Source organism: Metarhizium album (assembly GCF_000804445.1).
Source record: "Metarhizium album ARSEF 1941 chromosome Unknown scaffold_2, whole genome shotgun sequence".
Classification (NCBI taxonomy): domain Eukaryota; kingdom Fungi; phylum Ascomycota; class Sordariomycetes; order Hypocreales; family Clavicipitaceae; genus Metarhizium; species Metarhizium album.
The window spans coordinates 1,310,487-1,332,930 of record NW_024467576.1 but is presented as its reverse complement, the minus strand read 5'-3'; the positions used below and the strand labels follow the sequence as shown (position 1 = coordinate 1,332,930).

The following is a 22,444-nucleotide window of genomic DNA, read 5'->3' as shown; positions in this document are numbered from 1 at the left end:
GCAAGTACGGAGTACGGATTAGTTACTAGGTACTCCGTACAGAGTACTTGCAGAGCTCTGCAGCCATGCCGCTTCGGAGTCGACTTCTTTTCTTCCCCCGGCTGCAAGTGGAGCTCAAGGTGGTGCCGATGTTCAACCGGCCAGGGACGGGAGCCTGCCAAAACCATGCTCGGGATGCAACTTGGCATCTCCGCGACGTGCCCAGACCAATCGGAGGCAACCACGAAGAATGCGCACTGTCAGATGAGACTGTGAGACCTCACAGCTCGTGTATGTGTGTAGACAGTGCGTTACTTTATTCGATGCCCTGAGTTAATTTTTTTTATTCCCTCGTTGCAACGGTGCCCAATCATTCATCGGACAACTGTTGACTCACAGCACTGATAAACTGGCACATTCCCCTCTCCATCAGCGCGGATGGCCAGCATTGTCTGAAACTTCAACAGTCCTGCCCCGTCATCTTACTGGCAATTGTGTGCTTTTTTCTCATCACGATGACCACTCCAGCTCTCGTTGACCACTCGCCCCACCAGCCGGAGCCCTCGCCTCCTGTAGCCACGGCGTCTAATCTCATCCTCATTGACAACTATGACTCCTTCACCTGGAATATCTATCAATACCTGGTTCTCGAGGGTGCTACGGTCCATGTTTTTCGTAATGACCAAATCACTATTGACGAGCTGGTAAAAAAGAACCCAACGCAGCTCATTATCAGTCCCGGCCCTGGCCATCCTACCACCGACTCTGGTGTCAGCAGGGACGCCATTCGACATTTTGCCGGCAAGATTCCCATCTTTGGGGTCTGCATGGGACTGTGAGAAGCTATCTCCATTTTCGTCTTCCCCTTTTTAGGGAAGAAGGTTAACACTCCCTAGGCAATGCATGTTTGATGTCTATGGTGGCCAGGTCGACTCTGCCGGGGAATGGCTCCACGGCAAGACATCGCCATTGACCCACGATTCGAAGGGTGTCTTTGCCGGTCTTGAACAAGGCCTGCCTGTAACCCGATACCACTCTTTGGCGGGCACCCGTCTGACACTTCCCGAATGTTTGGAGGTGACGTCTTGGGTGGCCAAGGATGACGGCTCGCAGGGCATCATCCAAGGGGTCCGCCATAAGAAATTCGCCATGGAGGGTGTACAATTTCACCCTGAAAGCATTCTGACAGCCCATGGCCGTACAATCATTAAGAACTTCTTGCGCATGCAGGGTGGAACCTGGGAAGAGAATGCCAGGCTGCAGAGGACAGCCGCAGTCAACGAGACCACTACAGCTGCACCAGCAGTGAGTAACAACATTCTCCAAAGAATATACGCAAATCGGAGAGCAGCCGTCGAGATTCAAAAGCAGATCCCTTCTCAAAGGATGTCTGATCTTGAAGCAGCCTACAACTTGAATGCTGCTCCTCCCCTAGTCCCCTTCTTGGCTCGTCTTAAGCAGACGCCTTTTGATGTGTCCTTGATGGCTGAAATCAAGCGCGGCTCTCCGTCCAAGGGAATTTTTGCCCTTGACATAAGCGCACCAGTGCAGGCCAGGAAGTACGCCTTGGCTGGAGCAAGTGTCATCTCAGTGCTTACCGAACCTGAGTGGTTCAAGGGTAGTATTGACGATCTCCGTGCCGTTCGGCAAGTCCTCGATGGTATGCCAAACAGGCCTGCCATTCTCCGAAAAGAATTCATTTTTGATGAATATCAAATTCTGGAAGCAAGGCTGGCCGGTGCAGATACTGTGCTTCTGATTGTCAAGATGCTTGAGACCGAACTCCTTGAACGACTGTACAAATACTCCCTTTCGTTGGGCATGGAGCCTTTGGTAGAGGTACAAACTGCTGAGGAAATGGAAATTGCCGTGAAGCTCGGCTCGAAAGTCGTCGGTGTCAACAATCGAAACTTGGAGAGCTTTGAAGTCGACATGGGCACAACCGGCCGACTGCGGAAGATGGTTCCCCAGAACACCGTCATCTGTGCTCTCTCAGGTATCAACAGCTACAAGGATGTGCTTGCATGCAAGAACGATGGTGTCAAGGCCATTCTTGTTGGCGAGTCGATCATGCGAGCGCCAGATGCCACATCATTTATTGCGGAATTGTGCTCAGGATCCAAGCCTGCAATGAAGAAACGACAGCCGAGGCCCCTCTTTGTAAAAGTTTGTGGAGTTCGAAGTCTTGAGGCGGCGAAGCAGGCAGTGGAATCCAAGGCCGACTTCGTTGGGATCATCCTGGTACCCGGCACCAAGCGGTGTGTCTCACACGATTCTGCTTTGGCCATCTCGAAAGCTGTTCACGCATCAGGGGACAACCTGGCGGACAGGAAAGAAGAGCCGATTTCAAAGAGCGGAGCTACTGACTTTTTCGCCGCCGCAGAAGATCGTCTGCAAAGCTCGAGGACGCGGCTGGTAGGCGTGTTCCAGAATCAACCCCTCAGTGAAATCTTGGAGAAACAGCGACAGTACAAGCTGGATTTGGTGCAGCTCCATGGTGAGGAGCCCATCGAGTGGGCAAAGTTCATCCCCGTCCCCGTCATCCGATCATTCAAGGCAGACAACGTCGGAATAGGACTGCGTGGCTATCACACCATTCCTTTGCTCGACCCAGGTGCTGGGTCTGGAAAGCTGCTAGACGTCTCTAAAGTGAAGGCGGCTCTGGAAGGGGACCCTGATCTGCGAGTATTCCTTGCTGGCGGCTTGAACCCCGAAAACGTGGCCGAAACAGTCAAGGCGCTCGGAGACGTCAGTGATCGTGTAGTTGGCGTGGATGTCAGCAGTGGTGTAGAGGAAGGTGGCGAGCAGAGTCTTGAGAAAATCGATGCTTTTGTCAAAGCTGGCAAGACGATTCGATAACTCCCAGGTCTATGAAAGACGGTAAAGAATGTGCTGGGTGGCAATTAACCTTCTTTTTGTAGCAGATGTCTCCTTGTCGTCAGTCTGCCAGCCTAGTTTCATGCCTTCCCGCTGCTACAGCTTGGCTGCCGTCATTCTCTGCTGCACGCCTCTTTTTCTCAATGAATAACTCGAAAGCTCATCACCGTGGTACGTATGTATGAACGTGGCATCCTCACACCATCGTAAGCGATCTGTTCAATGTGGACGTGAGTATCCAGCGTTTATCCAAGCCAGGCGCGAAGAAGGCGCGCAAGGCAACAGTTGCTCAGGATGATATAAGGCAATAAAATGGCGCCCAAGGTAAGGGAACTTGACTGCCCGTGGTAATGTTGCTCATCATCTGTCCGCAGAGATGGTGCTTCTGTCCCATGAGCTCAGGTTGGCTCTGCGTCAAAGCATCGCCCATTCCACAAACGGAGCACGTACACGAAGAATCGAGGAGACGTTTAGGCCTACTGCCTCTTTTTAATCTTCTCGGGCCTCTTGGAATTTAGCGCATATCATAGTACTTTACTTCCTATTCTCTATTCGCCGTTCATATTTGCGACCTTGGCACCAAGTTGACCGATCTGCGTTCACACTCCCTTCAACATGACATACTCCTCTGGCTTTCACAAGATCAAGCCCAGGCCAGAGAATCTTCCAGTAGACTCATATCTGAAAAGAAATCGGACTTGGACACTCCCAAATATCTGGATAGATCTTGATCTGAGCTTATTCCCCTACATTTGCACAACCACTCCATTCCACCTCCGCCATGCCGCGCGATTCATTCTCAAGTCCCCAGCCCATCTTCAAGGGCAGGATCATAGCTGCCGCCGGTCCTCTGCCCGACAAGAACACGGTTGAAAACTTCAAGCACTGGGCCAAGCTACGCAAGGGCGAGTTCACGACCACGTTTGACGAAAGCGTCACCCACCTTCTCTGCTCTGACGAACAGTTCAAAGCCGAGAACCCAGTTGGTTCGTGATGACGAATCCCGATCAGAGCCCCGGCCGCTCTGGCCACGCAAAAAGAAGAGCTTGCTAACAATTCCCAGTCAAAAAAGCCCTAGGGCACAAGTGCCACATTGTTCGCTACGAATGGTTCCTCCTTTCCATGGGCGGCGAAGAAGCCGCCCAGCCAGAAGAAGACCACGACCTCCGCGCCGGGCACAACAGGAGGAAACGAAAGGAGCAAAGGATGATGCGGCTCGAAAAGGGGAGACGACTGGCGAGGCGATTCATCGACCCTAGTCCGTATTCCCGCCCGTTGCCTGGTCCTCAGTCGCAGGCGGTCGCTAATGCCTTGCCAGATCTTTACCAAATCTTCGTCGACGACCTGCTCTTCTCGTACAAGGTCGAGCTCACCCGTCTCACTCGCCACGACCCGGACCCCCCCCACGAACGAGGCGTGCAAGCCCTCTCGCGCAGACAATCTGACTCGAAGCACAGCTCTACGAGTCCAACGCCAAACCGCACCTATACTGGTTCGCGGCGAAATACTCCAAGTCCAAGGGCGACACCCAACCCCACTACTATCGAGAGACGGAGTTCCCTACCTTGCGGCGTGCTCAGATGGGCGCGTTCAAGGCCTTTTTCCAGCTCAAGACGGGGATTCGTTGGTCGGAGCGAATCATCAGGGACGCCACCATGCCCGCCGAGTATTTCCAGTACACGCCCCCGGTGCGTCTTCCCGCGTCCACCCCCCTGCCTGGGCTTTCACTGAATCGGCTAACTGCGAATAGACGGGGGGGAAATCGACCGGAAGAGACAAGCTGTGGTCCCGCTACTTTTGTTTCGAGCTGAACAGGGCGTTGAGGGGGCTAAATCCAGAGAAGACAGCCGCGGCGGAGGATCAGGAGAGAGGCGTGAAAGACGGTCGCGGTGCTCAGAGTGGCGTCTGCGAAGTGCCACGCGGCTGCGAAACGGGCGTTGATTCTGGCAACGAGCACCGAGAACCTCTCCGCGACTGAGGCTGGGAATGCCACCGGCGGTGAGGCGAGGACGTCATCAACAAAGGCGACAATTCGTGCGGACGAGCGATTCGACGAGGCAAGTATTGATCTGGGCACCAAGGGACAGAGAATAACAGAGCGTGGGAAATCTTGGATCCAACACGGCGCAGAGGCAAAGGCTCACATGACATGACGGCGTTGGCGCATGACGGGGGAAGCGGTGCCCCAACGACCGGTGGACAGGAGGAACAATTTCGCAGGCGGACGACAGCTGGTGACACTCGAGAAGAAAGCGGAGCAAGTTGACGCGGAGGACGGAGAACTGCCCATTGCTTGCTTCACCACAGACTTGCTGTGGACAGAAGAGCTTCCATCATGATATCATTGATTTGCAAATTGATGCGACGTTTCCCCTTTCCCGGCGGGTCACACATACATACGTACATACGTACGTACGTAAATAGACAGGGACAAGCCAAGCCGATCTGTTAGCTCCTCCATTCGCTGCTCGTGACGTGTCAAAACCTCAACTTGGGCATCAGAAACACCAACAAGACCAGACTCAACATCAGCCCGTAAACCCACGCATACAAGATCATGCGTCCCCACCAGCCCTGGCCTTCCGTCATCTTCCGCAGCTTGCCCATCCTCCCGGCGGCAAACTGCATGCCCTGCTCCGCCTTGGTCATGCCCTCGCCGGTTTTCTCGAGCACGTCCTTATCAGCCTCCAGGGTTATCGCGAACCGCTTCGAGCTTTCTTTCAAGGCGCCTGCCAGCTGAAGAATGGAACGCGATAGGTCGTCCTGCTCGGCCTTTTGGTTATCGAGAATGGCCTTGGCGGTGGCGGTGGTCGTTTGCGGTTCGGGTGGTTTGGGACGACTCGCATAGAGGGCCGCTGTGGCGGTGGTATACGACGGCGGGGTGGGCCGGGCAGAGGAGCGCGACCGCAGAGTCTGCGTGATTTGCGTAGTTGATTGTGAAGGGGTGACTGGGGTCGGTGACGGTGACGGTGACGGCGACGGTGACGGTGCACGCCGGGGCGTCTCGTGGGGAACAACAGGCTCAGGCTCCGGGGTTGGAGGCTCGGGCGGCGTCTCGAGAGATTGGGGCTCGTCTCTTGTGTCCGAGGACCTTGAGTCCATGCTTTCGCCCGGCGTGGAGATAACATGGCCCAGGAGATCCTCCTCGTCTGAGCTGCCGTCGTCGTCGTCTCGCGCGATCTGCGCGAGTGTCAGCAATGATCGTGCCGTGGGGCCGGTAGATGAGCCTGACATGTCGCAGGTCTTCCAGTCGGTCAAGCAGCGTCTCCAGTCGATCTCGGTTCACATTCAAGAGACTCTGCGTCTCGGCCCTCCTCGCCGGGGCCTTTAGACGGAGGGCATCCTGCTCGAGCTTCGTCAAGACATTCCGTGCATAGTTGAGGTTCTGCGCGTCGTCTCGTCAGCCTCGGCGCCAGGTCTGAGCTTCCAGTCCACCTTACCGCCTCCGCTTTTGCCCTCTCGCACTCGCTCGTTCGTAGTCGTCTCTCTCGGGATGGAGTTGGATGTAGAAGGTTGTTCTGCAATCGTAAAAGCAACAGTGTCAATTCCGCGAGAGCGGTTTCTGGGAGCGCAGATGCAGCGTCTGGAAGAGGGGGGTCCTGCGACAGAAGGGCCATCCTTGGCACGAGGGGGAAGCGGTTTGGCAGACTTGAAGTCGCGATGTCGTCGGGAATTGGTGACGTGTGAAGTCTCGGAGCTGAAGTGAAGTGCCCGGGAAGCTTCAGCCTTCGAGTTGGTGGGGCGTCGTCGGTTGGGCGTCCCTGTGGCTGAAGCGTGGACGCCACATCTTCGATGCCAAAACAGGCTTAGTTGGACGTCCCGACTTTCTGTCGCAGTAAGTAAAGTGGCGTGGCCACGCCCGTTTTTTGGTGCGACACTTTCTTCTACCCCTGTCCAGACTCCGATACCGAATCTCTTTCGGACGATCCCGTGCTCGTGGAGAGTCTGTCTATGTTTGAGGCATGTCGCCGCGTCCCCCGATCATGAATCTTCGTGGAAAGTCTCTTCTGGACGAACCTGCGAGCCGGGCTGCTGGAAAAGTGTCGTGAGCCGGGGAAGACTGATCATCAGATACCCGCTCACCCTTACGTGTGCGGCCATCCCAAGTACGTACTTGATTCGGAAGGGCAGTTTTGACAAGTTATTCCAACTTGGTCATTAAGCACACACTGAGTTTCTAGTAGTAGCAACACCAGAAGCAGGCATGCGCACGTTGAAGTTGGTACACTAATGGACTGAAAGGTTCTGCCAGTACTGATAGTTTCTTGTACGGTACAAGATCATATTTCACGGTACCGTCTGGACAATCGATTTCCATCACCTTGTAGAGTTGATTTGGGCCTTGCCCACGCTCTGTCGTAGTGTCGTGTGTTTCCTCTACACGGCCACGAGGGCTGCGAGCTGCGAGCGTCGTGTTCGGGCCAACAACAAGGGATAAGAGCAGGGCGGACACAATAGAAAAGGCCATGGTGAAACAAGTGGATGAGATTCAGTTGCGATGGAACGGGCACTCATCTCATAAATGAGCAGGAGGGTTCGACGTCTTGAATAGACATCAACGCTCAGTGAACCCACATTACACGCACTTCCAACTTGAAGCCTGTCTATGGTTTCCACCCACATAAGTCTGCGTCCTTGGATATCTGTACATGTCAGCACCGTGCGCCGACCCCTCAACTCCCGGCACGGAACTTACAAGCAATGATTACGCCGAAAATCGACGCCCAGCGCCACCGTGTCGTTGACAAACTTGGTCCCCGTCAAGGTCTCGGGGGCTTTCCCCTCCTCTACCCACGCAACGATGGCGGCAAGCACATTCGTCTCGGGCTCGAACGGGATCCCTGCTGCCGGAGCGCCACCGCCTTGTCCGAACGCCCACGCCCCCGGCCCGGCGTTGCAGTGGAACATGCCGGAGATGCGGAAAAAGCGGTAATAGTCGTGCAAGTCGCGATCCTCCTCGGCCATGTGGTCCCAGAAACGCTCCGTGTTGAACATTGTGATCTGATTGTCCTGACCGCCGTGGTAGCTAATCATCTTGCCGCCTCTTGCTTTGAACGCAGGGAGGCTGTTGGGGAAGGTTCGGATGTTGAAGGGGTTCTGGGCGTCAGCTAGGGCCGCAAGGGAGGAATTGTAGTTGATGGGATCCCAGGTCGAGTCGTTGAGGACAACGTATCGGAACCAGTCCTAATTTACGCCGTCAGTGAGTGTCGACGGGCTCCGGCGCGGACGAGGATGCGCACCTGAGAATAGCTGAAGGGTCTCCCGGCAAGTAGTCTATTTACAGCTTGCTGTTCGTTGCCTGGATTCATGCGAGGAAATATGAGGCTGCCGTCCGGGTACTTGTACGTGGCGTAGATTGTCTTCAGCTGCAGCACTTGCTGGGAGTTGAGGCACTTGGCCCTCGTCGGACACTGCAGGGCCTCGGGGTTGAAGTGGCACTTGTCTGGTACTTCAATGATTCCATCCTGCACTCCGTCGATAAGGTCGCACTGCCTGAGAACCTCATCGTGGATGAGGCCGGTCCACAGCTCTGGGCGAACAAAGTTGGGCGCGCCGGCGGGACCGGTGATGGTATAGAACATGGCCCTCTCGCCTTGGAGGTGAAGAAAGTCAACGGCAGGACACCCGGCGACTATTCCGTCGTAGTCACCTGGGAAGGCCTCGGCGGCTTTGACGCCCATGCGACCACCCAAAGAGCATCCAATGTAATACGAGTGAGCAGGCGGTTTCTTGTAGAATCTGCTCGTCAACAACTTGCCCGCTGTGGTACCAGTGTGAAGGCTGACAAGTGAGAATAGCAAATAATTCAACAAGCAGTTAGCCCCCTTTTCTCACCCAGTCCAGCATCGAGTAAAGGTGTGAGACTGACTTACGCCCTGTATGAGAAATCCTCGACAACATCAGGGTTATTCAGGAATGGCACGCCCGTAGTGCCATTATGGCCATTGTTCGTCCCCATGGCCGCAAAGCCATTGGCAGTCGTATACGCCAGATCCTCGTACTTGACGCCTGCCGGGGTTAGACTTTGAGTTGATCCGAGTTTGCCCATTCTGATACGGGAAGCTGAGGGCAAACTGACATCCATCAACACCACCGTTGCCAGTGGATATGTATCTCGCTTCGGTCCACGCCTCGGGCAACCAGAGCTCAAAGGTGATATCCGACCGCTTCGATGTTTCAATGTACAGGGCTATCCTGCATATGTTGGCGGCAACAAGCTGCGAATCCCTGTTGCATGATGCGTCATTGTCTGCAAGTTCCAGAGCCGTCCCTTTGGCGACATAGGCGAGGCGCATCAGCTTGGAGTTCACAACCAGCGTCTCCGGCTCAAAGGACAAGCAACGGCTTTCAAAGTCGGTCCGCCCCGTCCGTCCGGCATCAGTTGGTGGGCTCAAGGATGCAAGGGCCAGCACAATAGAGAGCCTCAACAGCATGGTGCAAAGGCTTGAGTGGCGCTTCGCCGGCCGTGGTGTCGCTCCTCAGGAATATCGTGGCGATTGGGAAGAGACTCACAAGAGATGCCGACTACGGAGTAGCCTCGACGGAATGGTCTCGTCTTTTCTTTGTCTTGGGTACTCCACGCTCTCGAGGGAACTCGGTGTGATTCGTCCAACTTGTCAGATTGGATCAGACATCAGGCCAGCAGAGAGTATATTATTACCAGGTTCATGCGAGCGTTGACCGGGGCAGGGATCGGGTTAAGACAACCTGATGGGTACGACTCTGGACTGCAGGATCGTCAATCTTTTCATTTCTCAAGCAGCCATCAGACCAGTGACGGGCCACCTTCCAAGACAACGGAGACCCGAGCCCGAGAACCCATCGCCGACACAACGGCTGCCTGTCATGACGGGTCAAAAACATTCTAAACATTTTTTTGGATTGAGAACTCGGTAATACTATTGCAGTCATACTTCATCCAGACGCTGCAACCGACGCGGCCATCAGGATCCTTGATAGCGCCTCATCTCACTCCTGAGTTGTCGCACCATTCATGCCATATCTCACATGCGCCGCAACTTAATCGCGTCGAAATCCTAGAGTTTCCACAGTGCGGAGGATTCGTCCACTTCTAGACGGGAGGTATTTCTGGTTCGTCCACAGTCCCCATCTCCATCCTTGCCCCCCTCGGTCAACTTTGCTAGCCCTGCGACAAGTAGGCTGAACACCGCATGCTTCGACGCGTTGAGGGGGTATCAGCCGTCTTCTTCAGGTCGAAAGTGGAGGTAGATGACCCGTCGAGATGTTGTGCCTTTGAATGCGAGCTGATGTGTGGCTTGGTCTTGGTATTCGTTGTTCCCAGCTTCACTTTTACCCTCACTCCTTCTCATCCGCTTCCTTCTCGAGAGCATTTCGAAGACGTTCTTCCTGTCTCTTCCAGTGGCTACCTTCCTCATAATCGGAGCTAATCTTTAGTGCTTTCCTCAATCGCTCGCTTTCCTTGATCTTGGCATCAGCCATTTCATGAACTTGATGTGCTTTGAATTCGCGCCTCGGTCCGGAGCCCCTCTTGCCCGATTCCATTTCTGCAACAAGTTTTTCGCGCAGTTCATCGCATCGTTTGTCAATCACTTCTTCATCAATCCTGGGCATTTTGTTAGCGCGCGCGGCGTGCGGCGGTCGTTGCAGTGAGGACCTACTCCTCATCCTCGAGTCTATCTCTTAAATCAAACACCTTGACCTCAATTTGCCTCTTGCGATCATGTTCCAGGATCCCTTTGTCGGGTTGTCGTTGCTTGTGGCGCAAGCTATCCAAGTCCTTGGGATATGGGGCTCCATGGTCACGGGGCTTGAGATGAGCAAGGTTCCTCTGGACGTATCCTGAGGTTCCACTGCCCCTCGGAGTCGATAGGCCGACATTTTCTGACATGATTGACTTTTTGCTGCTTAGAACGACAAATTTCCGAAGAGAAATGCAATGGGAAGGTTGCTGAGACTGGGTAGCGGGGAGGCAGATGACAAACAACCTCGCAGCCCAGTTAGGTAGGCGGTGAATGAGACGTGCCACCCTCGCGGCCGGCAAAATCGATAACGGTGGGGTTGCCTGGCAAGTGGCAGGCGAATACAAGATAAATTGTAGGGAATATGAAGCGAGTCGATCCACGAGGGAGAACTTTCAGCCTGTCGGCGTCTTCGGGTGATGTGTACATGTCCATCGCCATCTCTTGACTGCCCTATGCTCTGCTCTTTCTTGTCCATCGACCCTCGTTTGAAACCTAGCCACAACTATGCCTCACTTGGCCCCCGGGCCGGGCGCAAATCCTCAGCCTGCCGCAGAGCTCGTGTTCCCTCCCGTTACCAAAGATCACATCCAAAACTGTTCATATGACTCTTGGTTTCCAAGTTACAGAAGCTCTTCCTTGAAGTCGAGGATCATTCCGCTGCCCCAGTCCTTTGTGGGATACTTACAAGAGGACGGAATCTTGTTGGCCGACGAAGGTGCCTCCGTTGCACCCACTGATCTGGAATGGCATTCGTCAGGCGCAAACTCCAACTCCCGAGACAACAGAGATGACGACTCCTCAGACGAGGACGAAGATGAGCCACCTCGGCCGCCACCGAACGAGAGGTTTCCTGAGACGCATCGCAAAATCATAGAGACTATTGAAGAACTCGGCGGAGCCGTTGCTCCCAAACTGAACTGGTCGACCCCCAAGGATGCCAAATGGGTGTCGCCACATCAAAACACGTTAAAATGCACTTCACCAAACGATATATACCTCCTGCTCAAATCGTCGTCGTTCGTCTCGCACGATTTGGATCATGCGTTTGACGGTTGCACACCCGTACCGCCGTCGCGGCCGTTTGCTCCCGTCCTTGTCCTCCGACCATTCTTCACGCCACACGTTGCTCTCGAGTTTCGCTGCTTTGTCAAGCATCGGTCACTTATTGGCATTACGCAGCGAGACCTGAATTACTATGATTTCTTGCAGGGCCTTCGGCCGCAAATATGGAGAAAGATCAGGTCTTTTTTCAGAGAGAAGATGAGACTCACATTTCCAGATGCGTGCTTCACATTCGACGTTTACATCCCCGAGGACGCTGTGGCCGACGATGGCTTGGGCAAAGTTCGCCTCATAGACATCAACCCTTGGGCCCCTCGGACGGATACTTTGCTCTTCTCCTGGCAAGAACTCCTCGGCATGGAAGTCAAGAACCCGCTTTACGGCTCAGCGGCGCCTGGCCATGCTTCAGACGCTAGTGGGAACGACACTGAGGCAGATAGCTCGGATGACGATACCAACATGGACTACGAACCTAGTTCCTTGCCTGAGCTTAGGTTGATCGAAAAAGACGATCCTGCGGCTTTCAATTTCAGTACGCCGCAGTACTCGGCTCACAAACTTCCAAAAGAGGTTGTAGATGCTAGTCTTGCCGGACAAGGGGGTCTCCGGGAGTTCGCGCAACAGTGGAAAGAAATTACAGAAGGTAGAGCAGACGGGCTATGGGACCAACGAGCTGATTAGCGTGCCGCCGTCAATTTTGGATTCGTGCACCACCGGCAGGCTATACGCCTATTTTGTGTGTCTTTCACTACTATGATGGAGAACTACAGTGTCGGTTGCCAACCGTTTGGGGCGCTTACACAATATGGAGTCGCAATCTACATCTACTGAACTATTCGCCGTGGGCCTGCCGACTCCTAACTGTGAAGTACTTCGTTCTAAACATAGTAGGGCATATATACCTAGCACTATGACCAAGCTTGTACCAGGGTCCAGTACACACATCCTCGTCCTCATACCCAGTCTGTTGGCTTTAGTCGCATGTGATTAAGGTGATCGTTTCCTTTTTATGCTTCAGAGCGGCCGCACAATCTTGCTATTCAGTCTTGGTACTACGACGCACGCGGGTAGAATCTAATATCTATCTATAACCGTGTGACCAATGGGATGGCATTGGCAGCGATGCTTTGCATGTGTATTTGACGGAGCATCAGGACAGGACAGTTGAACGTATCGTAGCAAAGCGTTATCATGTCTGACGGAGCTGTCGGATCTAATACCAGGTGGTCGAATGGCCCAGGTACACCGGAATATCTTTCTGTTCGTTATACTGAAGTATATGAAGGATTTGGGAGAATACAAGAGTGCACTGGCATACGCTCATATATCTCAGTAGAAACTTGACGACCTTGGTAGGCTTCAAGTAATTCCCCTCCTTTCTTGCGTGGTAAACAAAAGGTGAGCAGAAACTGAGCTGCGGTCTCTCAATTAGGAAATTCTTCTCCTCGGGCCTTAGGCACCCGCGGGTCACAACTTTCCCATCCATCAACATCACAGTTTCTATTAACCAACATCTCCATCCGTCATCCGTTCTGTACTTGTTTTTATGTCCTACACCGAGAGGCCCTCCTTTCCCGGTAACACGACGCCTGTTCCCTACTGGGCCAGTCGCAGCGGGCCATGAATCGCCGCCGGGCCTCCTCCCCTCATGGAATGCGCGACGACCCCGCTCTCGGCATCCTGTTTGACCAGACGATGGGAGCTGGTTGGGTAGGACTGCAGTTGGGCCAACACAGTCTCTCAGAAAGCCTCCATCCTCCCTCCCCTGGCTCGACCGAATACGCAAGTGTATCCGGCTGCCACGCGCCAAGTCGAACCGCGGCCGATGTGGCCATGGACGCATACGGCCACACGCTGAGGATCGACGGCGCGCTTTGCAGGAAGTTTGCCGGCGAGCCAGCCCGTCGGGAGCCGACGCAGCGGCGGAGTGATCAGAAGCTAAACATTGAACGGCGTAGGAACGTCGAGGCTTTGCTGGCCTACATCACCGGCGAGGTGGCTGCGCAGGCTTGCAAGAACTGCCAGAAACGCAACGGCCCGTGGACCCTGTGTGTCGTGTACGAGGGCCAAATGTGCGGCAGCTGCAGCAACTGCTGGTTTAACGCGAGTGGTTCGAGGTGTACGTTTCATGGTACGTTGCGTGGCCTGCGGATCAAATCGTGTCAGCCCTGCCTCGCTTGCCCAACCCTAACAAGATGCGATGGACTAGAGAACAACAACCCTCAGCCACCTCATTTTGCCTCGTCCTTGGCTGTCCCTGCCTCCTCCACACAGGCAGCGCATCCTGTAGCGACGACATACCAGCAACTCTCAACTGCGGCGCCTCCCAGCACGTCATTACAGCCCGATATCTTTCAACGGCTCTCGGCTGATGCAACTAGGCAGTTTCTTAGCCAGACGGTGGGGGATATCGTCAGCTTGACGAAAAAAGAACGGTACATTGCCAGAATAGAGTCTGCAGCCCAAGAATTGGGGATGCGCCTCGCGGAATACGACGAGTATTTGCAGTCCCCAGAAGCAATCGCCGAGCAAAGGTTGGGACAAGACCAGCTTTCTCAGAGTCAGGCGGAAGACCACTCACCCGGCGGGCCATTGTCATGAATCCAAGGTCCTTGACCCGTGTTCACCGCACACAACCTTACAATTCGGCAAGCTTGAAGGCGGGCCATCGCAGTATACCCAGCTCTTCATCAAGTAAGCCGTACCTTTGCTCGTATCGATACCCCAAGTTCAGTTCAGGCATATATCATGACAAACCCGACCAACAAAAACGAGACGATTCTGGGGCATTTTGTAAAAGGGATATATATTGGTTCACTACGTTTTGAATGTCCATAGTCAGACATTCTTAAAACGTAATATAGGAAGACGTAGCTAAATTTATGCATGGCAACTAACATGTTCACCTGCCTCTCTCACCGAGCACCTATAACCATGGTGCTCCTCAGGCGTGGATCACAGTGAATGCAATGGATGTCAAGCTACTTGGGTGTGCCATGCAGGCTTCTGTATGTTTTTGTATCTTGATCTTGGATCTGGCTTCAGCTATGTCCCACCTGTTGCATGATTTCCAACCGCCGCATCGCATGTCCCAACTTGCTCACCTGTACATCCGAATGGTCCGTCTCGAGTGCCATTCTCGCCCCAGAAAGATGAAAATTTTGAAATAAACAGAAAGAAAGGCGGCAATAAAGACAGTAACTGACACGCGCAAACAAGAGACGACAATATCGAGCATCTAAGGAAATAAAAAGGTGATAGTTTTCGTAATTAAAACAAAGTATCTCACCGCCGCGCCGATGTGTTGACTGACTCGCGATGCCTTGTAGTATCTCCCTCCCCGTTCGAGGTTCTGTCGATGCACTCTGCCTTTCTGAACACACGTTTTCTGCCGTATTTCGATACACGAGGTATCATGCTGTAGAATGGTTGCATCGCCTCTCCCCTTTCCCCCTCAACTCCACCCCACCCTTACGTGTGCATGGAGGCGCAAGTAGATCCCACACGAGAGCCAAAGACATCGCCTTCGGTTCGCATGCAAGAGGAGCGCCGTAGTATATAACTCTGGTAAGAATTATATGCAATGGGGAACAAACCAGAGACATCAAGTCTCTCGATTTCACTGATACGAGTACAATCAAAGAAAAATCATGAGCCGTGTCTCCGTGGCCCCCTGGGTGGTCGTTATTGAGCTTGAGGGTATTCGTGTTTTAAGACAAAAAATGAAACAAATGGTTTAGATAAGGCCACACAACCGGAGATTTTCCTGGATGATGATGTCTAGATATCCAAATTAGCGTGGGAATAAACACGGGTGACAGCCGGTTACGTGGACAAAGACATACCATTGACAGCCGCCATCACAAAACGGATCTGAGTAGTGTCGGTAGCGCAGGTGAAGTGGGTATAAATCTGCTTGGTCTCATGCTGGTTCAAGCTGACAAATCGATTGAGAATGTAGTCGCAGGCCGCAGCGTAGTCGTCGCCACCCTCATAGTCGGGGAAGTAGTTCTTCATCGGGCTGACGGGTAGCTTCTCCTTGAAACGATCAATCTTGTTAAGGAACAAGATGATTGATGTCTTGATGAACCACCTTGAGTTGCAGATAGAATCGAACAGTGTCAAGGCTTCCTGCATACGGTTGACGGTCTCATCTTCAAATAGCAACTGATCATACTCAGAAATGGCGACGAGGAACAAGATGGTAGTGACATTTTCGAAGCAGTGAATCCACTTCTTTCGCTCTGATCGTTGGCCACCGACATCGAACATGCGGTAGGTCAAGTCGCCAATGATGAACGTAGTCTCAGTGATACCAGTCGTCTTGACGCGGGATCGCAAAACGTCCTGGTCGTTGGGCATATAATCCGGGGCGGCAATACGAGTGATGTTATCGAAGTAGCTATTTGACAGTTAGACTCGGCTATTTTTCGGACACATCAAGGCATTCAGGTACGGGCTTCCCGTCGGTTGAGGACACAACATACTATCTCGCAGAGTCGTTGAGCTGGTATTCTCGTGATCGCTTGAAGCACTCCTCGACCCCTCGGTCTTTCCAGAGTGCTTCAATGGCACCTCCGACCTCGGGAGGCAGAACCTCTCCTTCGATCTGGGCGGGTTGCATGAAGATGGTCTGAACGTGGTACTCCATTCGTTGATCCTCTAAAGGCAGCTCAAGGGACTCCATGGCCTCGAGTATGACTCGCATCGATTGAACGGTGTTGCTGAAAATAATCTCCTTGAAAGACTCGCGCTCATCACGAGAGTAACCGCCTTCATGGATAAGCTTCATCTGCTTGAGAATGGTAGACTTGCCAGATTCACCAGCACCTATCGGAAGGCGGGTTAGCAACACTTGATCATAATCGGGGGTGTACACATGTCACCGTCAAAGGGACCAAGGACCACGAGAAATCCGAGGTGGAATTGAGGTGGTTTTATTCTCATCGGCAAACTTCCCCCGGCATGGGTTGCTGCAAATCACTTACCAAGCAACAGCATCTTGATCTCGTTGCGCTGCATCATCTTGTCCCGTTTTAGCTGGTTCTCAATCTCCTCGTTTCGGGCCTTGCCCTCCTTCTCCTCTGTGCTCATTCCGCATCCCATTTTGACGGCGCTTCAGCGATCGCGGCAACTGATTTGGAAATAAAACTCGGCAAGATCGAGTAGGCCGCGCTTATGCCGTCTGGCGTGATGATGCAGACTTCGCGTGTGGAAAGGAAGGTGCTGCACGAGAACGCGGTCACGTTAGCAAAAGGGGGCTGAGCAGACAAGATGAGAGGACAAGGCTGTAAGACGGTGGCAGAGGCTCCATCCAGACCAGGCGTCGACAACACCCACCCAAAGGCGAAACCTCAAAAGGCAGAAAGGGAAAGAGAAGACATCGAGAGACGACAGTCAAAAGGCTGTGACCGGGGCCATGGGGCAGATGCTTTATTTTGACAGGCGGCACGAGCAGCACGAGTCGTGCGGGTGCATGGGAAACGTGATCGTACGTCCAGGGGCGAGGGAAGATGGAGCCGAGTCGGGGGTGAAAGGGCAACGGCGCGTAACATGGAACGCAGCACAGGAAAGTCTTGGGACGCCCACAAATCGAATTGAAATGGCGTCGGAGGGCTAGAATGCAGCGACCGTCTTGACTCACCAGAGTTGGGTGGCCTGCTGGCAACAGGGAGTGCCAATTGAGCGCAGACTCTGCAGAATGCAACGGGCAACGTCGAGGGATTGGTCGGGTTGCAGGAGGAAAGGAGGCGGGCGAGCAGGCGCAGAGAGGCAGACGCAGACGCAGAGGCAGAGGAAGAGGCAGAGAGCGAAGGGTGTCGGGGGGCAGTCGAGATTGGAGGTTGGAGGATTGAAGCACTTGAGACTCGGGAAGCTGCGAACTGCGAACCGCGAAGGGGGGAGGAGGCCGAAGGGGAAGTCGGGAGGAGAGAAGGGACTTTGGCTTGTACAGAGTACGGAGCACTCGGTCTTGTATTGGTTATTGGTTATTGGCTTCAGTGTTTGACTTTGCCTGTGTGGTGCAAGTGAGATTGGAAAGAAGTGGGCACTCGCTCCTGACTTGCGTGGCCAGGGTGAATGCACGAGGGGCGATGCCAAGAGCCAACCAGCGGCCGAAGTGGGCCGGCAGAGACCAATCTTGCAGACATCGGCGCTGAGAGCGTCGACGATGACCCCGAGTACTGAACAGGTAGATGGCTGGACGGGATGTACGGTGTACCCTTCTTTTCTAAAGACGGCCATTTCTCTTGACAAACGTAGACTCCCTCACTGTCCTGTACCTTGCCGCTCAAGGGCGACTGCAGCGTTGCCCAGCCTGCATCTCTGCATCTCGACCTTGGGCCATGAAACCTTCCCCGTACGGAGTATTCGGGACCTGAAAAGCAAGGGAGGTCACGTTGGGTGGTGTGTGTGTGGCGTGCCGTCTGCACTGTGTGTTTGCGCTGACCCCGTCAATGGGGCGACATCCTGGGGACCATTTGGCCCTGGCTCAGCGGTGCATGCAGTATACGACGGCGAGGCGTCGATTTATTTACACTGTCCTGTATTTCGCCGTCCTGTATTTCGCCTGGCCCTGCCCTTTGATGCAATTGACTGCTCCGTACTCCGTACTTCCCAGTCACAGTTGAGAATTTTTAAATTTTTTAATAACCAGGCCGTCACGTTTTTTCGCTTGCCTTGCGACACCTCACCTTGCGATAGCTTATATAAATATGCGCCGACGATTTCCCCAACACTGCCGCTCGTGGGAGGACTAACCTTCCCGCTGAGTCGGGTACTCCATCACCACAACCATCCATGGGCTCCTCTTGGATCGTTGTGTTCCATGCTGCGGCTTGGTCAAGTCTGTATCTCAGCTGGAGACCAAAAATTGAGCGTTCCTGGCCAGGCCGTATCAATTGGAAAAGCGCCGCGTCGGCCACGGACCCTCGTCTTTGGCTGGTTCAGCCATGGATCACTCTCATTTTTTCGCCCCCGAACAACCTGGTCCAGAGCCAAGCTAATGTAATACGTATGCTCTCACACAATTGCCGTGCTACCGAGTACATTCTTGGGGCACAACTACCTACTAGTACTTACTTAGCAGGTAATGCTTTAACCAGTGCGGAGTAACTACCCAGGTACGGAGTACGTCGTGACTGACAATTGGCCCAGGCATAGGGAGTAGGCAGGCATGCATCTGTCTGACTGAGAACTACGGCTTTGCTAGGATGGGTTGGGTTGATGGGGCGCTGAAACGAAACATGAACAACCCAAAGACCTGGATCGCTTGCGGAGCGACAACAGGGCCGAGTGCATGAGGCGCCTTGTCTCACTGTTTGGAGCCTCCTTCTTAGCTTAGTAGGATCTTTACGACGCCCGATGAATTGCACACCTTTGTACGAAACGAGATGGATCACAGTTGTCCAGGCCGTTATCCCTCCTCTCGAAAACGGAGAGAGACTCCTCAACCAGGCACCTAGGAAGTCATTGGCTACCGCTTCCATCAGCAACCAACTCAGCCGTCTTGCCAGGAGTTTCCACGGGTCAGTCAGCGTTGCATTTGGCTGCTGAGGCCAACCCAACAAAGTGCACTAACGCTGCTGTCTCGTTTACGGAGTAGAATGCGGAGGAGCTGCACACGAACGGCTGCGGCCTGTCTACTGTCTGTGGCAGAATACGTACTTGGGTATGTTTGGGTGCGATGTATTCATACGTATACACTAATGTGCCGCCCTCTATGCCAGACTATATTCGCGCCAGGGCTCGAAAAAGCACACGATTTCACACAGCATACTACAGATTCCTTGGATAGGGCCGCCGATGGACACAGCTCAAAACTCCAGATTCTGCCCCGGACATCAGTGCCGTACCTCTGTACATTGTGCCGAACGAGCGCTTTCTTGCACCGGATCGGCCATTGTCCGGCATAACCACGAGATCCGCCATTCTCTCTGCAAGAGGTCTGGACTGGGCGCCAGCGTCTCTTGAAGGCTGTTGCTGCCGACAAGTGGCTTTCAATGAATGGGTAGTGGTAACCAACATCCAGCTGGAATTACCGTGCATGCATGCGTACTAATCCAACGCCGTTTGACAAACAAGGTGGTGGGTGCTTCTGAAATTAGCTACGGCGGCGGCACCGTGTGCAATTTCCCTACCCTGGCCTCGCTTTGTGTGAGCCTCCGGAACGCTGACTCCACTCGTGGGCTAAATGCTGCGTAAATCGGTTTGAAGAAGCTGGTTTTCGGACGTAAGTTTGAGGCGAAACTGGCGATTGGCAAAGGGAGAGACATCATGCATGGCCGTGGCCCGTGGCCCGTTGCCACACGTCGCTTCCAGCGTATTTCCAGCAAGTACTACGTACGGACGTACAACAAACATGAGCTTCTCACAGCTGTGTACATAATGTACGTACATCTTCTCCCCTCTCCCAGATGTCATGGAGTAGTATGCAATGTGCATACCACATGGACTTGTCACTTGAGGGCGATGCATCCCCTGACAAGGATATAACCCCAATGGTTGTCTCTGGTCTCTCTCAAAAATCTGACAAGTGAAAAACGACGTATCTGTTATCGTTTCTTCTTGGCGTGATTTATATCAGCCCTCTCCCCCGAAAGGTCTATGATGCGATCGGAGCTCGTTCTCGATATGCCCGATACAGCACGAAGAAGCCAGAGGACAAGCAAGTATAAGCGCCTAGAGACGGACGCATGTCCCGGGATAGGCGGTACATGCATGACATTATACTACAAGCCGGCGTCGTCAGTCAAGGACCAAAGGCGACACGACATGCGAGCGTTTCACTTGGTCATACATACGGAGTACCGTTGGCAGTTTCGAATCCCGACAGACTGAGAGTGCAGGTTACTATCGACGATTCTGCGCTCCGTACGGAGTAACTACTCGGTAGGCCAGGGTTTCGTCTAAATGGGCGGAGAGGCGTCAAGGACTCATGCGGCAGCCCCGTAATCGAGACTTCTTACTTTTCCAGAAGCCTTCTGCGTTCCCACCTGCCGGGGCCCTGGGCCCTGGGCCCTGGGATCGTGGAGTTAGGGAAGTCTTGTTGACCACTTGCGCTTGGGTACGGCGTACTCCGAAGCATCCTACTCGAGTACGTACTCTGCTCGGTCGGATAATATGTACTACGTACGGAGTACATGCACGTTTGATGTCCGTCGACCCAGCGAGCAAAAAATAAAAAAATAAAAAAAATCGTCGATGAGCAGCGAATAGCACTACTCGTCAGCTGTGCATATCCTTGACGGGAAAACGGAGCACATGACTCATAGAGTTGCCAGCACGGATGGCGTTTGATGTTGATTAGTTATGTTGCACCAACAGAATCGCACACACGTACTCATGGGTGACCAGGCATTTCGGCGTCCGAGTGCCACGGCGTCGAGCACAATTCCAAGGGGCTGGGGCTTGCCGGCTCCCAATCTCCAAGCAGGGTTCTCGGTGGAGAAGATCCATTTGCAAAGTGACGTGCCCTGTGATGCGATGGTTGATGGGCTTGGGCTGTTGGATGTTGCGAGTGGCCTCGACGGATCCGCAGTCTACCCTAGACACCGATGGACGTGCAGATAATTGGTGGTGGCACGTATGGGGTGGTCCAGTCTCCAGTCTCCATTCGCAGAAAGGGCATGTGCGCACCCCAGAACTGCCCCTGGGTCCCGGCGTCGCCCTGGTCACAATCCCGAAGCCAGCTCGAGGCCTGGAGGGCAGGCCAGCATCGGAAGCTCCATTACCCCAGCAACTCGGTGGCCGTCCACATGACGCTCGGCTTCGGCGAGACGTTCGTCTACCTCAATCTCCTGTACTACGTGAGGTAAGAATCCCCTTCCCACAGCGGTAGCGGTCGACGGGGCTCCCAACTTGCCGCCGCCGCCCCTGCTTACGCCTTGTCAGCACCCTCATGCTTCACCGCGAGTACTTCCCCTTCCTGCCGACCCCGGAGTCGGAGCCACGGGGTCCAGTCGACCAGCCCATGCTGGGGGCGCCCGCCCCCGAGGGCTGGTGGGACGACAGCTCCCGACTCCTCTTCGGCGCGGCAGAGCACATCGCCGCCATTCTACACGAGGCCTCCGAGTGTGGCGTGCATCTCATGACGCCCTTTGCCGGGTTCTGCGCATTCTCAGCCGGCTACCTCAACCTCTACGTGGCGAAATACCCCCGAATGAACCTGGGCCGCAGCCCGCGAGCAAGCGACTGTCTCAAAATGTGTCTCGACTACCTGGAAAAGTTTCGACTTGTCTGGAAAATCGCCGACGGATGGGTAAGCCGCCCGCAAGCATGACACGACCGTGGCCACCGTTGCGCTAACATTGAGAGGGCGGCACGCGCAAGATCAAAACGATACACCATGCATCCGTGCTCTACGAGCGAGCAACCGAGGACCGGACACGATACCAGGGGCGCACACGAGCAGACTTTGATACTCTACACCAGTCTGTCCACGAGTTCCGTGTCGTGGATAGATCCGACGCGCATACTCGGGAGATTCGGGGCGCGGAGCGGCCCTCGGCGCAGGCGACTTGGCCGGTTCAAGGGCACGAGCACGAGCACGAGCACGAGCACGAGCTCGACACTAATACCTTGTTGAACCAGCTTTTCGCGGAAGTCAGCAATAACCTCGACGAGCAGGGGGCCTGGTCTCAATGGTGGCCGGCGATTGATCAGGTGGATCTTTAATGAGCTGCGTAATTACATCCGGGGTTTTTTTTTTCGTTGAAGCTTCCAATGAATGAGTGACGACCTTTGATTTTTTTGATTTTTTTTTTAAAAAGGGCTGTAATATCTGGTTTTCTATACATGTCCTA

At 53.9% G+C, this 22,444-nt stretch overlaps 9 protein-coding genes across 9 annotated transcripts; 5 read left to right on the top strand and 4 right to left on the bottom strand.

The window, feature by feature from the left end:
- Positions 1–494: 494 nt before the first annotated feature.
- MAM_01516 (trifunctional tryptophan biosynthesis enzyme) lies at positions 495–2,838 on the top strand (the record flags this gene model as incomplete). Its single annotated transcript, XM_040820315.1, has 2 exons — positions 495–814; positions 876–2,838. 2 exons carry the CDS (start codon positions 495–497, stop codon positions 2,836–2,838), a joined length of 2,283 nt encoding a protein of 760 aa, XP_040681803.1.
- A 799-nt stretch (positions 2,839–3,637) lies between these two features.
- Positions 3,638–4,834, top strand: MAM_01515 (anthranilate synthase component II; the record flags this gene model as incomplete). The annotated part of the gene is made up of 4 exons (XM_040820314.1): positions 3,638–3,842; positions 3,920–4,272; positions 4,314–4,544; positions 4,607–4,834. 4 exons carry the CDS (start codon positions 3,638–3,640, stop codon positions 4,832–4,834), a joined length of 1,017 nt encoding a protein of 338 aa, XP_040681802.1.
- A 500-nt stretch (positions 4,835–5,334) lies between these two features.
- On the bottom strand, positions 5,335–6,473 carry MAM_01514 (synaptobrevin; the record flags this gene model as incomplete). Its single annotated transcript, XM_040820313.1, has 3 exons — positions 5,335–6,036; positions 6,089–6,241; positions 6,297–6,473. The coding sequence occupies 3 exons, from the start codon at positions 6,471–6,473 to the stop codon at positions 5,335–5,337; spliced, it is 1,032 nt and encodes a 343-aa protein (XP_040681801.1).
- Positions 6,474–7,432: 959 nt separating this feature from the next.
- MAM_01513 (Tannase/feruloyl esterase) lies at positions 7,433–9,290 on the bottom strand (the record flags this gene model as incomplete). Its single annotated transcript, XM_040820312.1, has 5 exons — positions 7,433–7,499; positions 7,553–8,040; positions 8,097–8,637; positions 8,730–8,865; positions 8,936–9,290. The coding sequence occupies 5 exons, from the start codon at positions 9,288–9,290 to the stop codon at positions 7,433–7,435; spliced, it is 1,587 nt and encodes a 528-aa protein (XP_040681800.1).
- An 883-nt stretch (positions 9,291–10,173) lies between these two features.
- MAM_01512 (pre-mRNA splicing factor CWC21) lies at positions 10,174–10,726 on the bottom strand (the record flags this gene model as incomplete). Its single annotated transcript, XM_040820311.1, has 2 exons — positions 10,174–10,441; positions 10,497–10,726. The coding sequence occupies 2 exons, from the start codon at positions 10,724–10,726 to the stop codon at positions 10,174–10,176; spliced, it is 498 nt and encodes a 165-aa protein (XP_040681799.1).
- A 358-nt stretch (positions 10,727–11,084) lies between these two features.
- MAM_01511 (cell division cycle protein 123) lies at positions 11,085–12,323 on the top strand (the record flags this gene model as incomplete). Its single annotated transcript, XM_040820310.1, has 1 exon — positions 11,085–12,323. One exon carries the CDS (start codon positions 11,085–11,087, stop codon positions 12,321–12,323), a length of 1,239 nt encoding a protein of 412 aa, XP_040681798.1.
- Positions 12,324–13,295: 972 nt separating this feature from the next.
- Positions 13,296–14,243, top strand: MAM_01510 (uncharacterized protein; the record flags this gene model as incomplete). Its single annotated transcript, XM_040820309.1, has 1 exon — positions 13,296–14,243. One exon carries the CDS (start codon positions 13,296–13,298, stop codon positions 14,241–14,243), a length of 948 nt encoding a protein of 315 aa, XP_040681797.1.
- A 1,135-nt stretch (positions 14,244–15,378) lies between these two features.
- Positions 15,379–16,748, bottom strand: MAM_01509 (Guanine nucleotide-binding protein alpha subunit; the record flags this gene model as incomplete). Its single annotated transcript, XM_040820308.1, has 4 exons — positions 15,379–15,422; positions 15,488–16,044; positions 16,130–16,472; positions 16,631–16,748. 4 exons carry the CDS (start codon positions 16,746–16,748, stop codon positions 15,379–15,381), a joined length of 1,062 nt encoding a protein of 353 aa, XP_040681796.1.
- A 4,448-nt stretch (positions 16,749–21,196) lies between these two features.
- Positions 21,197–22,316, top strand: MAM_01508 (uncharacterized protein; the record flags this gene model as incomplete). Its single annotated transcript, XM_040820307.1, has 3 exons — positions 21,197–21,453; positions 21,534–21,900; positions 21,957–22,316. The coding sequence occupies 3 exons, from the start codon at positions 21,197–21,199 to the stop codon at positions 22,314–22,316; spliced, it is 984 nt and encodes a 327-aa protein (XP_040681795.1).
- Between the last annotated feature and the right edge of the window lie 128 nt (positions 22,317–22,444).